This window comes from Salvelinus sp. IW2-2015, linkage group LG9 (assembly GCF_002910315.2).
Source record: "Salvelinus sp. IW2-2015 linkage group LG9, ASM291031v2, whole genome shotgun sequence".
Lineage (NCBI taxonomy): Eukaryota > Metazoa > Chordata > Actinopteri > Salmoniformes > Salmonidae > Salvelinus > Salvelinus sp. IW2-2015.
Window position 1 is genome coordinate 20,292,125 of NC_036849.1, and position 17,605 is coordinate 20,309,729.

At 46.8% G+C, this 17,605-nt stretch overlaps 1 protein-coding gene across 3 annotated transcripts in view; it reads left to right on the forward strand.

Annotated features, from left to right (window-relative positions):
* Window positions 1-17,605, forward strand: part of LOC111968784 (RAC-alpha serine/threonine-protein kinase) — a 34,024-nt gene that overhangs the window by 6,015 nt on the left and 10,404 nt on the right. For all 3 annotated transcript variants that reach the window (XM_023994650.2, XM_070445204.1, XM_070445205.1), the window contains 6 exons: window positions 719-880; window positions 11,993-12,121; window positions 14,691-14,802; window positions 15,026-15,152; window positions 16,789-16,920; window positions 17,065-17,130. In XM_023994650.2, the coding sequence (XP_023850418.1) occupies window positions 835-880; window positions 11,993-12,121; window positions 14,691-14,802; window positions 15,026-15,152; window positions 16,789-16,920; window positions 17,065-17,130 (612 nt within the window). In that variant the 5' untranslated portion in view covers window positions 719-834. The remainder of the gene's footprint in view (window positions 1-718; window positions 881-11,992; window positions 12,122-14,690; window positions 14,803-15,025; window positions 15,153-16,788; window positions 16,921-17,064; window positions 17,131-17,605) is intronic.

Here is a 17,605-nt window from a genome sequence, read left to right on the forward strand (position 1 = left end):
TTAACTACATTTCTTGAACTGCATTGTTGGTTAAGTGCTATTAAGTAAGCATTTCACTCTAAGGTCTACACCTGTTGTATTCGGCGCATGTGTAAAAAAAAAAAATGATAATTGAATACATTTAATTTCCAGTGAGTAAAAATAACCATGTGTAGTGTTTCCAATTAATATGAGTTCACTCAACAATTTGTAAACACAATGGATGTTAAAGGCTCCTGTCATGCTGGTTTAATGGGGGATGTATTAGGCCTGGGGCTCTAACTCCCAGCCTGTCAATAGCCACTGCTTCCTGTTGTTTTCCTCTGCAGCCACTGATGAGGTCACATTAACAGGCCTGTCTTGTGATGATGGAGCTCTGGAGGATAAATTGATTTCAGTGGATGGTCAGAGATAGCCATCCGCACACTGGTCACAGAACTTAGTCATTAGTTTTGAAGTGTTTGGCCCTGTGGTGAGTTTGTGGATACTGTCTTAACTCTAGTTCCTCATTTGGGAGTGATGCCACATGCTCATACTGAACTGGAATAATACCCATCTGGTGTGTGGCACAACTATTTTCCACTGTCTGGACAGACCACAGAAGTATGGAACCAACATGTTTCCAGTTCCCACTGAGTTGCACTGATGTTGACTGGTGAAGTTAATATTCAGACAGGTGGAGAGGAAATGTTTTACTTCCAGATGAGGCTAATTTTTACTCTTCCCTTTACACTAAAAGGAAACTGGTGAAAAGGCGACTACAGGTTCCTGCCCTGGACTGAGTGAAGGACACTTGGGGAACAGAGCCGTGTCTCTCCCTGTCAGAACCCTGGACACACTAACCTGCCCACCAACATGACCGATGTGGCGATAGTGAAGGAGGGATGGCTGCACAAAAGAGGTGAGTGGGTTTGGACTATTTCCTGTATCAACAAATGCTTTGCTCCTTATTTGACTACAACATGAGCATGAGTGCTGATGTGATTTTGGTATTATTTGTATAGTTTCCGGTATGTGATTCCTATTTCCTAGTCAACAGTATACCGTAGGCCCCAGTATCCCTCTTGCACAGCTAGCTACTTTGTGTGGTATGGCAGGGGTGAGTGCCGTTGTTTGGATGAGGAGGCATTCCTCACATACCTGCTGGCTTTGTGCGGGGGGTGGTGTGTGTGTGTGTGTGTTGCGTGCGTGCGTGCGTGCGTGCGTGCGTGCGTGCGTGCGTGCAGACTCCTCTGGAACAGAGAGAGAGCAGGGGTGTGGTACCTGGGACAGAGACACAGGCTCATGGGACAGACAGACATGGGGAACACGTCACTAGGAGTGGAGAGTCCCAGATGCTGTAACCCAGGGAACAGCATTCTACTCAGTACGCTCTCCCTCTAAGGCCTCAGCAGGAACACAGCAGGGGCTTGTGTCTTAACAGAGTCATCCTGGGTTAGCTACGCAGGCAGACCCAGGCCCACGCAGACCGATGCAGCCCCTGGTCCTGACAACCCTTCCCTGGGGTGGAGAGGGCAATGCTGGGTACTACTGACTGCTCATTTAAAAAATAATCTCAGTGATTTACTTAAAACAGCAGATCGCCCTGGGATTCTTGGTACATGTCTAGAGGCTGAGAAACACATATCAGTCTGATGTTTTCTGATGTAAGAGATCTTTGTCTAAATAACAAGGAAATAGGAAACAGCATTTGCCTTATTGGAAGGAAATGGACCAAAGTTGATCATTTAAAAAAGTTCTGATTTAATAACAAACATGTCAGCTAAGGGAGGGTCTTTCCAAGGGTGTCTAGTTCTTCTGAAACTGAAAAAAAATCATGCATGTGATTTTACCTTCTTTACCTCACCTTATGCATGGTCTGTTGGCACATTTGACGTGCAGTATGTGATGCAGTATAACATGCACTATGTCGTTTCCACTACTCCTTGCCAGAGTGATAAGAAGGGAAGCAGGAAGGTTTCTGACAGATTGCCAGTGTAAAATGTAATGGCCCAAGGACTGTCAAATAGTGACCAGTGAGAAAAACAAACTCCTTTGATCTCAAGTCACATCTTAACCTTGAATTATTGAAGAACAAAGCCAACACACAAACAGACTGAACAAACAAGCCTTCAGGAATACTGAGTTGGCATGCTGTCATACCCTAGCAGCTGTGCCCGGTGAAATGTCACCCAGAGCAACACTGTTTTGACTGGAGGGCTTCTGCCTGCTTGCTGCGCGTATCTTGACAGGACGGGTTTTAATGTCACGTCACTGTCACCCAGTCTCTGTCCCAGTGCAACAGCACAGAAGGTGAGTCTGCAATAACAATGTTTTGCTGCCCATCACTTCAGCCAACCACCCTCTTCCCGTGAATCTTTTCATTTTAGCCCATCCTCTAACCTCACCACTAAGATTTTGGACTGCAGTCACAGAACATTTCACTGACTGATTGCATTGTGTGTTTGATGGCATGGGATTGAGGCAGGCCTCTGCCGCACTCTGAAGGGTCATACAGGTAGGTGGTGGCCTGCCTAGTGCCTCAGAAATGTCCCTGTAATTATGTGCCATCGTGACTGTATTCCATTCTACAGACAGAGCAGCTCAGGTCTGGCTGGGAGCTGAGAACGTCCATGCCACCCTTAACCCTCCTAACCCTGATTCCTATCTGATTAGTCATGCTGGGCATGCAACTGTAAGCTGGTTTTGTGGTATCCTTTTGCTGCCAAACAATGGCAGAGTACTGAAAGTGGAGCAGAAAACTTGGTTTCTTACGTGGACTAAGTCCAGCCAGCCTATTCCACAGAACAGCCAGATTCCCAACCTTGGAGTGTTCGGTTCTGTACCTTTTTTCCCCAGACAGGCCCAGCTGAGTCTGATGATCCCCAACGTCAGGCCACACCTTTCCACTCCATCAGCCTTGTACTGCTGGGCAGTGGGATTGTCTCAGCCATTTATGTCACCCATCAGGATATAAAGAGGGTTATCTGTTCAAGGCCAGGTTTGGACTCCCAATACATAGCACTAGGGAATAGGCCAGTAATCCTGTGCTGTATACCAAGTCACCAATGGCTCCTCTATAGGCCCGTGTGTGTGTCTGCGGAAGTGTGTGTCTGCGGAAGTGTGTGCATGAGGTAAAGCATACAATTGCAGGGGTAACAGTGGTTGAATGTTGAAATGATTTCACAGTGCCCACATGTACAGGTTGCCTAGCACACTGAGGCTTGTAGTTCAACATCCGCTTGTATCTTGTTGCGTCTGTTACAATCCAGTTGTCATGTCCCTAAGGGCCACACAGACAGTCATCCAGCAACGGATGACTCCCATTGAAAAACCATTGGATCAATCTAGGTTTGATTAATCTGTAAATATGTTGGGTCTACTTTACACCATCCACACAGTTTACATTATGCCTGCAGCCTCTAGTGGTCAGTCTGTAGTTTATTTCCTAAAGTTTCCATCAAAGGCAGAGCATCATCCAACATCAAAGAAGCAGATTGCAGGTTCTCTGTGTGCTGAGTGCTGTGTCCAAGAGCCTAGTGAAGTGCAACAGAACTGTGCTTGTTGGCCCTCTCTCTTCCAGGCAGCCCTTGGCCCTCTCTCTTCCAGGCAGCCCTTGGCCCTCTCTCTTCCAGGCAGCCCTTGTTTGTTTGACTAATTTGCTCCCTGACAGGTATAAAGAGCCGGCCCCCTCGTTAGGCTAACGAAGGTTACAACAACTGTTGGATTTGGGTAGCACTCTCAGCTGGCTCGGAGGCAGGAGTGAATGGATGGGGGAGGGAACGGAGAGGAAACAGAGCTCCAGGTCTTTGTGATATTCCCAGAACATCATCACTCTGTGTGCAGTCCTTTTCTCACAGACCAAGCCTGACTTAGAAACAGGGTGTTCTGTGTGATGTGTCACTCTGACTAATAGGTTGATGCTTATTGGATGATTTACTCCAAGGGGTCACATGATTAGTCCATGGAGTCATGTACTAGAGAACACCTTTGAGTCGTTCCACTGAGAATAACTAAAAGAGTGTGTGTGAGAGTATGTTTGTTTGTGTGTGTGTGTGTTGGTATGCATGCATGCAAGATTTTGAGTACCTAATATAGTTACACCTCATACAATCACATACCATTTTGAAACACCTCATTAAAGATTTTCTCAGTATCAAAGCAGTAAAAGGGAACTGTGTGTGGGAGTTATATTTTCACTCTTCAAAGGAACCAACCCACCTGATTAACTCTGTCTCATGACACTGCAATGCTGATCGCACAAGGACTTTGTCTGGCTGCCAGCTTTACCGCCAGGCTCGCCTTGCTTAGTCTCCTTCACACATACCCCTTCATTAGGTTCCAGCCTGCCATGGACCACACAGCGGCCCTGCTACCATACACACCAACAGCCTCACTACAACGGCTCCAGCAGCAGGGGATGCCCCAGAGCCATTATGCCCTGTCCACACTCCCACCGCCCAACTAACTACATAAAACAATACCAGCAGCAAAACTTTGAGCGACAGAACCAGAGTCACGAGGGGAAGCCCCCAAGGCAGGGCCAGCAGCAGAGGGTGGCTCCCCAGGAGGGGCTGGTGTCTGGCTGTCAGCAGGGTCCCCTGCTCTCAGTAATGGGAAGCAGCCTCCTGCTAAATGTGGTGGAGAAAAGTAAATTGCCTGGGTGCAGCTGTCGACAGGCAGGCTGGATGGGAGGGGACCAGTAGGCCAGAGAGAGCCACCTCCGTCACTTGTCTCTGCTCGCAGTGAGCCCGCTGTGTGCTTACTTTTCTGTGCAGAATCCTCCTGCTCCACAACTGGCGCTTGGCTGTGCTCCCCCTGCCCCCTACCCCTCTCTCTCTCTGTCACTTCCTCTCTCTCTTTCTTCAATTCTCCATCTCTGTTCCCCTCTCTTTTTCTTTCTTTACCTCTTATCCTGCTTCCTACTCCCACTCTACTCCTCCTCTCCCTCTTTTTTAATCCCCATCTCATTTCTTCTCTGCCTCTGCCAGTCGTCCCCCACCACCTCCTCGCCCACTTGCCTCCTCCGCTTCCCCAGCCCCCCCCCCCTTTGCCAGGATAATGACCCTGCTGACAACACCGAGGCGGAAGCTGCTTCCGACTGCCGTGGCGCTCCCAGTCTCAGACATCAATCACATCACTGGCTCACTGGCTCTCCCTGGCAACTGGGACAGACAGAGGGGTAGAGAGAGAGAGAGAAAGAGAGGGAGTGGTGGAGTGTGGACAGGAAGGGGTTGCTCAGCTGTCCATAGAGTCTGACTGTATGTTCAGACTGCTGTCACATTCACATCAGACCATCATCAGGATACACACCCAGATCACACTTAGCCTCTCATCCGGCTCAGGGACAATTTGTCATTATGGATCACAGACAAATATAGCAATGTATTTGACTTGGCCTTAACTCTCCTAAAGGTTCAAATGTAATCTTAGGTATATCCCCCTTTTTATTGTACATGGTTGTATAATTTAAGAGTGATGGACTGTTCCCTGGTCATTTAGTGTTAATTGGCACTAATTTGAACTAAATAATGTGTTTATTTGTTTGTCATGCAGTAACGCAGTTAACTAATCCATGGGCTGCTTGTTTACCGAGAGGGGCCAAATTAATCACACAGAAAAGCAGGGTGAACTTCCCACAGTGTCTCTATGGTAATCAGCAGGTGTCACTCGCTATGGAGAAGAAATGAGGGCTTTCTTATGAGCGTGAGAAAGAGGGGCTCCACCACCACCCTCCCCACTGTCCCCCCCCCCCCCCTTTTTTTTCTTCCTGTTGCGGCAAAAGCCGCATCAGCAGAGAGAGAGGGGAAGGGAGGGTGATGGAGAGAAAAGAGAGGGCTGCAGTGGAGGCTGGGGCAGCCCTTCCCTGTGACCTGTTGATGCTGTTGCCAAAGCCCCGGCAGTGCAGTCCCATCCAGCTGCATGAGAGAAAGAGAGACGCCAACAAAAGAGGAGAGGGACAGCAGGAAGGAAAAAAAGAGGGGGGAGAAAAGAAAGAATGAAGAAACCCAAACTCCTGGGCGGTTTAGCCTGGCATGTGAGAGGCCTGTTGTGAGCCTGGGCAGCCTTATATGGTCATGGGGAGAGGGGCAGCCTGGCGGCCCAGTCTGCCCTGAGTCCCAGAGCTGGGAAGGGGATGGGACGGGGGGCAGTATTGGGGTGGTGGTACAGAGTGGTGACCCTTCCATCAGGGAGCCCCCTCTCCTCTGGAGCGGGTGGCGGCACCGCGGCACAGAGGCTCATTGAGATGCAAGGCACATGGCGGCAGGTTGCAGCTGCAGGCTACAGGCAGGGCCCAACAGAAAAGGGCCGAAGGGTGCAACCGAGGAAAAACTAACAAAATACACTGCCTCCCCTGCTTTGGAGTTTTAATTCCTTAATCCTCAATCCCCCTCTCTCGACACTCTCACACATACACACTCTCACATACACTCTATCACACAGTTACCACTGGCTCCCTTCATCCCTCTCATCCCCAAACTATGAATGAGTGGCCAGGCAGAGACAAAAGTCCACAGCAGCCCACTCAGGAAGTCCAATCACTGGGCACTGCGCTGAGAAGGGCTTGTTTTGTCTGACCTCTTCTTCTCCCCTTTCTTAACATTTTATTTTCTGTTCGCATTCCTCTCTCTCTCTCTGTGTCTCTGTCTGTGTGTGTCTCTCGCTCTGTGTCTGTCTGTATTCTATGTGCCTGTGATGCCAGACAGAGCACAGCGGTTGGCCTCTCCTTTGCAGTGTGATGAATGTTGCATGATGTGTTTATTAAAGAGCTGTGGCAGCTGGGACCTTAGATTCCTGTCGTTGTCACGTAGAGACAGAGAGAACACAACGCTCCTCAGACACACAGGCTAACCTCTGACACACTCTCTTGCATCCTCTCTTTTTTACATTTAATCTTATTTCTAATGACACAGACTGCCTGGACTCTAAAGCCAAGCTGACTTGCAAATGGCCTCTGTGTCAAATGGTAATATTAACATGGATCTGAATTGGTCGCATGCTTGTTCTTTTACAACGGACTGACCTTGAAAACCGTAACTAGGTACAGTCTGACCATTGAGGGAATTATTTTAGTCTGACTGCAGACGGTTCGCCTTTGGTCAATTAAGATGCTCTTATTGCCAGTAGAAGGTTTTTGAATAAGCTGGTTTTCATGTGTCTGTTGAGAGCTCAATGGAACTACGCTGTCAACTCACAAACCATTCAGACACATACAGCTTATTCAGTAATGGCTCCAGTTCTGAAGAAAATGACACTCAACACGGTAGCATACAGTATTTGGACAATTGGCCCTCTGCAGCTGTAAGTCATTGAGTGTGTGTGTATGCATATGAGAGAGAATTTGTGCATGTGTGTGTGGAGGGCATGGCACTGGTACAATTTGGCTGTCCACACATAAGCCATGCAGCAGTTGGCAAATAAAGATATTCTCTTTTGTTTGGCAGAGGCTCACTGTTCATTATTTTCTACTTTGCCCAGTGCGCATCCCAGACCTCAACAGCTGTTTGACATGTAAAGACACTCTACCAGCCCCTGACAGCTCCTCGCATGGCCCTCGTCCACACACACACACACACAGTCACAATTGTAGTCGAATTTGCCTATCCCAAAGACTGTTCTGTTCTTGATCTTATCTGCTATGTGGTCAGGCTGTCAGGTTGTTTCCTGTTTTCTACAATTAAAATGTTCTAGTGAGATGAAAAGGGTCAGTTTACTGCAGCTGAAAGACTTTGAAGATGGATGGATGGATGGATAGAGTTGATAGCAGGGGACTTCTGTGTCCCAAGTCCCTTCTGGTCTTAGTCAGCATGTTGTCTTCTCTCTTAATCTGTATTCTGCAATTTGCCCATTTGGTCCAATTTGTCAAAATATACTGTATCAAAAAAAGCATATAAATACTAAGTGAGTAATTTTAAATTGTCTACAAATTAGTATTTTGGCATCTCCTGCTGTTGTCTGTACAGCCTCTGCTTCCTATTCCTAAGCCCCCAGTTCCTAGTTGTGGAGTATCATGGTAGGATGTCATCATAACATCAGAAGCAGAGTGAGAAAAGTACAGTACAGTAGTGGGCTGGGTTTTTAGTTTCAAGTCTAGTCAATGAGAAAGACAAAGGTCAGATGAGAATAGAAAGACAAAGTGTTAGTAAATAGGAAAGACATCTGGGTCATGGCTGTGGTTTTCTAATGAAGAGATGGACTGCAGAGGTAGGTGACAGAAATGATAAGACAGATAGACGTGGACATTTCTTCAGTCACATGACTCTCCATGCCCCAGTCAGGATGACGTTTGCCTGGTCAGGATATCCTCTCCAGCCAGACCAAGGACAATGTTCTCAATAACTTAGCTGATAACATGCATACTGCCAATTTATCCACAGCCATTGTTTTCACCACACCCACATTTTGGGAAATGTGTAACGTTATGCTTTATTTGGAAGAGCAAAAGAAGCACACAGACAATTATGTTCTGACAATTGCACCAATGTCAGTCCTGCTGTGGTCAGAGCATGCTGCGGAGTTTTTAGGGTGGGATTAGGTGGAGGGGTATAGGGGGGTAGAGATGTGCCCTAGGTGTCACATTCCACCATGATGACCTTGTTCAGTTCACTGAACTCTACTCGCTGGTCTTTACAAGCTGTGGTCTCTGAGAGGAAAGGAAACACTATTAAAAGTGTCCTTTACCAATGACATTTGCATTACAGTGCATGGTGACCATTAAGTGACTGTCCCCATGGCTTTGTTGCTGTGTAGTGACACTGTGAAAGGCTAGCCTGGCTGACGCGACCCACGTGACTCAGCGCAGGGAGAGCTGTGACCACACTGGTCTGAAAAGTACACAGTTTCTTAATGCAATATTCGCTTAGAAATTGTGTGACGGGTTTGATTGGTTCTCTCAACCCCAAAAAAATCTTCATGGGTTGAGAGCTTTTGTTGTTTGGATTTGAAAATGGAATGGGGCGGTGCCAGGGGGCTGTATGTCGGTGTTTTGAGGAGAGCCAACCAGTAAAAGCACAGCCTCCTTCATTATCGAAACATTGTGCCGACAACATCAAAGAGCCATTCCAGACTCTGAAGTCAGGAGGACTTTGAGAGTTAGGTGTTAGCTAGACTAATGAAAGGGTACAGTGCGTATTCATTGTCACCTCATTGAGAGCCATGTGACAGAGCCCGCCTCTGCGTGGAGGAATGTCTCTGCAGTGCATGCCACGCACGGTGGCATCATCACAAGGCACGGTGGACGCCAACTCTTGCCAGCCTGGGTGGGCTTCGTGCGTCAGAGGGGCTGGCAGGTCAAATCAAATCAAATTTTATTTATCACATGTGCCGAATACAACAGATGTAGACCTTACCGTGAAATGCTTACTTCAAGCCCTTAACCAACAATGCAGTTTTAAGAAAATAAAATTAAGAAAATATTTACATTAATCAACTAAAGTAAAAACAAATATTTAAAAAAGTAACAAGAAAATACATAACAATAACGAGGCTATATACAGCAGGTACCGGTATATATGATCTATGCCCTATCCAGGCCCTCTGTGCTTGAGGATGGCAAGACCTTGCTGTCGTCAGATATACATTCACACATACACACTGTAGAGTGTACTTTCATACATGCCAGTGCATATAAACAAACATCTGTCTTTGCTTGTCAGTGTCTGTGTTGGGACCATGGTCTTGATGCCAGTTTGTGGCCTCAACACAATTAACGTAATCAATCAGCCTTTCAGCGTCATTGTTGGAAGCACCAAACATGCGCTTGACCTATTTCCTGAATCTCTCTGTATTCTTCCCTAAAGAGGTGAGCGGAGCGCTGCCAGTGTGTAGGCTAACCTATTTCCCAATTTTTGGGGGGCTCCAGAGTGGTGCAGCGGTCTAGGCAGTGCTAGAGGCATCACTACAGACCCTGGTTCGATTCCAGGCTGTATCACAACCGGCCTTGATTGGGAGTCCCTTAGGGCGGCGCTAGGGTTTGGCCGGGGTAGGCCGTTATTGTAAATAAGAATTTGTTCTTAACTGACTTGCCTAGTTAAATTTTAAAAAACAAAAAAGCTCCCTCTGGTGTCACTGTGCTCGGATGATGCATGGCTGGAGGTAGGGAGCTTATTATGCTGCCTTTGCATTGTGCACATACTGTCCCCAGCCTGCCCTGCCAGGGGCTCTGAGCCTTGGGTGGGGTGGGTGATATGGGTCAGCCAAGACCTGACCACAGACTGACAATCTACCTAGAGCAGAAGTCAGGCGTTGATTTATTGTAGATTGAGGCTGAGGGTGTTCTGTACATAATGCATCGCAAGTTTAGGATGACTCTGGAAATGGTCTTGGATATGGAGGCTGGGATGTGGGTCCCAGTGTTGTAAGCTGTTGGCTTCTTAACCATGAGATTGCTCCTTATAGCAGTATCTCTGTTTCACCTTACCAATGCCCACCACTGTGCTGACGTAACAAGAAATTCAGTCAGTCGTGTGAAGCCGCTGTTGACCCGTAGTTGTAAATCACATTGATGTTGATTCTCTGGCGACCTGTGTGTGTGTGTGTGTGTGTGTGTGCGTGCGTGCGTGCGTGGATTAGTGCTGTGAATGTTGATTTATGAGCCATGTAGTGTAAAATAGACAAATGACTCATCACTGTAATTGCAGCATATTGAACAGACATGGGGAAATCCACAGAGCTTTCATCTTTATCACACTGTTTTTTTCAATGAGGACGGTGCGTGCTCGGCTTTGTAGGCAAGCAGTAAGCATTGCAATCTGAAATCTGACAAAGTCTAACTAATTTCTAAATGAGCTGCGTTTGTTGTAAAAACACTTAGTCAGCAGAATGGAGATGAAAAATCTCCTCCCGTGCCGTGATGAAAAATGACAACAGCCGTAGTAACATATTGGACATCTGCTGCAGACTGACATCTAAAGTATACAGTTTTCTGAGACAGATGTTTTCTCTAGTGCTGTGATTTGTGCTGCCACCTCGATTGTTGCAGTAAATCAGGTGCTTTACAGTGTGTGTGTGTGTGTGTGTGTGTGTGTGTGTGTGTGTGTGTTCCTGCTGTAATGGTTGCACCCTGTGGTGTTTGAATGATGTAGCCCCTCAGGTGGGATTCCGCTAGTCGGACAGTCGACCCATCACATTGAGGTGAGACATCCTAGAATATGGAATACAATCCACTTAGTGATTATGTACATAAACTCCTCTTAGTGAGAAGAGGCTATATGAGGTGTGTTAAGTTGACTAGAGGTAAATTAGGTTCTGTTATCGAGGGATTCTGGTCAGTCTGCCTCGTCACAGACAGGTCTGGGATCAGTTTCCTCAGACTGGAGCCAGTGGTGTGCCAGGCGAGGCTTGGGGAGAGGAGGAACAGGATCCGGAATTAACTGATCTCTACTTTCCCCAGACTTCTGTGTCGGAGGAAATGGGGCAATTAAGGACAGCTTGCTCAGACACTGCATGGGGTTAATACCCGGCTCTCGTAATTAAAAATAAATGACATTTTTCCTGTATAAATATTCAAGCCCCTCCGATCTGTGCTGCTGACTTTTTATGGTGCGTAAGCTGTTTTTTCAGATTTCAGGAACATTTGGCACAATGTCTCCTGAACCGTCTGCGGAATAAATAGAGTTTCGTTGCCTCTGAGAGATTCACCTGTGGGTGTCTTGTGTTGGAGGAGATAGGCAAGGATGGAGACATGGATTCCTGTATAACCTCTATGGGAACGAAAGGGCAGAGGCAAGGGTCCTGACTCCAGCTAAAACAGCCATTTGTCCTGGCTTTGACCTACTATAGCTGAATGTGTGTGACAACATGGTCATTTAGGGAATGTTGGTGAACATCTTAGCAATTAAATCACAAGAATTGGGTCAGAACTGCTGTGAAAAAGGATGTCGCCTTGAAGATAATAGCTTTGTGTATCATAAATCATCAAACCGCACAGATTAATTTTCATAGACCAATCAACAATTTAAAGAATGGAACCTTTTGAAACCAGCACATTATAGTAACCAATTATCCTCATCCCTTTCTCCATCTCTCTTTGCAGGAGAGTACATTAAGACCTGGAGGCCCAGGTATTTTCTACTCAAGAGTGATGGTACATTCATTGGCTACAAGGAACGACCACAAGATGTTGACGCGTTTGAAACCCCCTTAAATAACTTCTCAGTAGCACGTGAGTATCTACTCTTTCAATAACCTACTATCTAAATTACTTCACCCATTAAGATTATACAGCACTTTATATTGCATAATCACCAATAGAAAATATTTTTGTTCAGTAGCTCTTATGACAATGTCTTCCCTTAATGGTACACTTCAAAGCCACAAAGTTGTGGTTAGAAACATCAGAATATACTGGTGGTACATTAGCAATATGCCAGTATTCTCCCTGGCTGTGTGTGAATTCCAGTTTTGTCTATGGGACTACTCCCTACATGACAGGAAGTTGCTGGGACAAGCTCGGCAGATGATTGAACAGAGTAATTAAAAAAACATGCTGTTTGTTAAACAAAATGTTTCCTGACATTCTTGAGTTATAGTGGTTATTAACCATCTGATTTCAATTATTTATCTGTGGGCTGCTCTGTCTCAATCAGCAGTACAGAGAGGGTGACACAGTTTGTCACTGAGCAGACCTGCAGTAGACCCACAGACAGAGGGGCCATGTGATGTTGCTGATGGGGCTGATGAGGTGGTGGGGCTGGGTTACACAGCCACACTGACATAGCCCTGCTGGAGCTCAGTGGTGGCCCAGCCCCATATCTTCCATCTAACAGACTTCCTGACAAAATCTTCCATGTTTTTTTTTGGCATACGCAGTTTGTTGACTGTGTGAAAGAGCTACACTGGGAAACTGGCTGCTCTCTAAAAATGATAACTCAGTTTCAAGCTAATTGAAATTCCTTTTATTTTTATGTGAATGTCATCTGTGGCCCATATTATAACTTGGACACATTTTCTAGAATTGACTGAAATGACTGCCCAGATCACTGCTCACTGCTCATGTATTGACTAAATCCCGAGGTAAAAATACACTATATATACAAAAGTATGTGGACACCCCTTCAAATGAGTGGATTCGACTATTTATTTGTTTTTGTATTTTTTTCTCCCCAATTTTCGTGGTATCCAATTGGTAGTTACAGTCTTGTCTCATCGCTGCAACTCCGTGCGGACTCGGAAGAGGCGAAGGCCGAGAGCCGATGCGTCCTCTGAAAGACAACAGGCCGCACTGCTTCTTGGCACAATGCCCACTTAACCCGGAAGCCAGCCGCACCAATGTGTCGGAGGAAACACCGTACGTACACATGGTGACCGTGTCAGCGTGCACTGCGCCCGGCCCGCCACAGGAGTCGCTAGTGCGCGATAGGACAAGGACAACCCTGCCGGCCAAACCCTCCCCTAACCCGGACGACGCTGAGACAATTGTGTGCCCCATGGGTCTCCCGGGCGTGGCCAGCTGCGACAGAGCCTGGACTCGAACCCAGAATCTCTAGTGGCACAGCCTTAGACCACTGCGCCACTCGGGAGGCCCTGGATTAGGCTATTTGAGCCATATATATATATATATGTATAAAATCGAGCGCACCGCCATGCAATCTCCATAGACAAACATTGGCAGTAGAATGGCCTTACTGAAGAGCTCAGTGACTTTCAACGTGTCACCGTCATAAGATGTCACCTTTCCAACAAGTCACTTAATCAAATTTCTGCCCCGCTAGAGCTGTCCCGGTCAACTGTAAGTGCTGTTACTGTGAAGTGGAAAAGACTAGGAGCAACAACTGTTCAGCCACAAAGTGGTATGCCAGACAAGCTCACAGAACGGGACTGCCAAGCCCTGGCTGGAGTGGTGTAAAGATCGCTGCCATTGGACTCTGGAGCAGTGGAAACGCGTTCTCTGGAGTGATAAATCAAGCTTCACCGTCTGGCAGTCCAACGGACGAATCTGGTTTTGGCAGATGCCAGGAGAACGCTACCTGCCCCAATGCATTGTGACAACTGTAAAGTTTGGTGGAAGAGGAATAATGGTTTGGGGCTGTTTTTCATGGTTCGGGCTAGGCCCCTTAGTTCCAGTGGAGGGAAATCTTAACGCTACAGCATACAATGACATTCTAGATGATTCTGTTCTTCCAACTTTGTGGCAACAGTTTGGGGAAGGCCCTTTTACTGTTTCAGTATGACAATGCCTCTGTGCACAAAGCGAGGTCCATACAGAAATTATGTATTGAGATCGGTGTGGAAGAACTTGACTGGCCTGCACAGAGCCCTGACCTCAACCCCATCAAACACCTTTGGGATGAATTGGAACACCGACTGCGAGCCAGGCCTAATCGCCCAACATCAGTGCCCGACCTCACTAATGCGCTTCTGGCTGAATGGAAGCAAGTCAACTCAGCAATGTTCCAACATTGTTCCAATAGTGGAAAGCCTTCCCAGAAGAGTGGAGGCTGTTATTACAGCAAAGGGGGGACAAACTACATATTAATGCCCATGATTTTGAAATGAGATGTTCGACGAGTGTCCACATACTTTTGGTAATGTGTATTTAGTATGAAGGAAAAGCTGTGAACAGGGTTTCCTCCTCCATCCTTCCCCCATAGTGCAGCTGTTCAGTTCCCTATGTACGGCTGCATGGTGGCTGTCCCAGCCGTGTCTGTTACGGTGGCGATAAAGATAAATGGCTGTAACTGCGGGTCTCTGTCTCCTCTCCTCCTGGCCCCTCTCTCCCGGGATGTGGCCAGAGTGCCAGCTGATGAAGACGGAGAGACCCAAGCCCAACACATTCATCATCCGCTGCCTGCAGTGGACCACTGTCATCGAGCGCACCTTCCACGTGGAGACCCCCGAGGAGAGGCAAGCTCAGCCACAACCCCTCCCTTACACATACACACAGTCAAATATACACACACCGCAAGCATGTGCATACACATTGTACACAGTACACTGGTTGTTGGCTGACCCTACATTCTAAATTGCCTTCCTGTTGATAAGATGACAATTACATGATTGGGCTGAATTAAATCATGTTAAATGAGGTGTTGTAATCTCCCTCTCCTTCCTCTCTCCTTCCTCTCAGGGAAGAATGGACGAAAGCCATTCAGGCTGTAGCAGATGGCCTACAGAAACAGGAAGAGGAGATGATGGACTCCTCCCCAGACCCAATGGACATGGAGATGTACCTGACCAAACCCAGACTCAAAGTGGTGCGTCGCCGCCCTCCTCACCCTGCCCCTTCCTGCCTCACCCCAAACCTCACCCTACCCCTTCCTGCCTCACCCCAACTCTCACTGGCCCTTCCTGCCTCACCCCAACCCTCACCGGCACTTCCTGCCTCACCCCAACCCTCACCGGCCCTTCCTGCTTCACCCCGGCGCCCTGGCACTTTCCTAACAAATAAAATACAATTGTATTTTTGTCACATGCGCCGAATACAACTGGTGTAGACGTTACTGTGAAATGCTTGCTTACAAGCCATTCCCAACAATGTAGTAACACAATTAAATACACAAGAATGGAGCTATATTTATTTATCCTTTTATTTAACTAGGCAAGTCAGTTAAGAACAAATTCTTATTTACAAATACAGCCCAGGAACAATGGGTTAACTGCCTTGTCAGCTTGGGGATTTGATCTAGCAACCTTTTGGTTACTGGCCCAACGCTCTAACCACTAGGCTACCTGCCACCCTATATACAGGGAGTACCAGTACCAGATCTATGTGGAGCTACAGTTGAAGTCGGAAGTTTACATACACTTAGGTTGGAGTCATTAAAACTCATTTTTCAACCACTCCACAAATTTCTTGTTAACAAACTATAGTTTTGGCAAGTCGGTTAGGACATCTACTTTGTGCATGACACAAGTCATTTTTCCAACAATTATTTACAGACAGATTATTTCACTTTTTATTCACTCAAAAGTGCTCAGCATATGTGGGAACTCCTTTAAGACTGTTGGAAAAGCATTCCAGGTGAAGCTGATTGAGAGAATGCCAAGAGCGTGCAAAGCTGTATATATTTTGATTTGTTTACACTGTTTTGGTTAATACATGATTCCATATGTGTTATTTCATAGTTTTGATGTCTTCACTATTATTCTACAATGTAGAAAATTGTAAAAAATTAAGAAAAACCCTTGAATGAGTAGGTATTCTAATACTTTTGACCAGTAGTGTATATACAGGGGGTACCAGGACCAGGTCAATGTGGAGCATATACAGGGAGGTTACCAGGACCAGGTCAATGTGGAGCTATATACAGGGGGTACCAGGACCAGGTCAATGTGGAGCTATATACAGGGGGTACCAGGACCAGGTCAATGTGGAGCTATATACAGGGAGTACCAGGTCAATGTGCAGAGGTATTAGAGTCAGTGCAGATAGTTCAGGTACCGTTAATTGACTATTTAGCAGTCTGGCTATTTAGCAGTCTTATGGCTTGGGGGTAGAAGCTGTCTAGGAGCCTGTTGGTCCAAGAGCCGATGCTCCGGTACCAACATCAGCCCTGGGAGGCTTAGCACCAGATGGCGTGTCCACTCTGTTTCATCACCACACATCTGTGCTCTTAAGTCATGACACAAAGGTCTTAGGGCACCAGATTGCATGTCTCCTACACAACCGTTTTCAACATTCTCACCAGCCCTGAGGGTCAGAGGTTAAACAAGTGACTGCAGCATATAGTCCCACCATTAGAAGAGTGGAAGTTGCAGAGTGGATGAAATGGCACCTTAAATGCTTCTGTGTTGTTGTCTGTGGGATTATATGTCTTGACTAGTTAGAGCATGAATTTGTTATAGCCGCTGTTTGTAACCCGATGCTGCTTTTTCCCCCCTCGCTCATAGACTATGGACGACTTTGAATACCTCAAACTCCTCGGAAAAGGTACTTTTGGCAAAGTGATCCTGGTGAAGGAGAAGGCCACAGGACGCTACTATGCCATGAAAATCCTGAAGAAGGAAGTGATCGTAGCGAAAGTGAGTAGAGGCCACTAACTGTTAGGAGAAGCATGAGAAAGCGAAAGAGGGAGAGAGAGCATGGGGGCGGTGAGGGGCGATCATGGATACCTAAACGGCAGCCATTGTGGGAGTTGCACAAACACTCTTTGTGATCTCTTTCAGGATGAAGTGGCACACACACTCACAGAAAACCGAGTGCTCCAGAATTCCAAGCATCCGTTCTTGACAGTGAGAGACCCCTCCATCCACTCCATCTACCTAACCCAAACTCTCCTCTGGCCACAAAGACTGAGGATCCACTCCACTTCAGCCTGAGAGCTTCCATTCAGGGGGAAATGCTGAATCTGTGTTGGGAGAGTTTGAGCAATGTTTACAAAGATGGCAATAGACTTGGCCTCCTTTGAGGACACTAGACATCTCATTGTTAGTTAACCACCTTTCTCAAAGTCTGTGATGGCTCACGATGCGAAACTCTTCCACATTAAGTGGCTGGAGTAACACATGCATCTTCTGTACATCCCACTGTGGTGAATGGGGCTAGCAGTTGTCACTCAACAGTTATATCCCAAAGGCAGATATCACTTCAACAAAGACTTTGGTTTCTTATGGAGAACTTGCAATGGCGGGCTTAATTTTTTATCCATTGCAGTTTAAGTTATTGGTGTATATCCCCAGGGTCCCATGTGGCTCAGTTGGTAGAGCA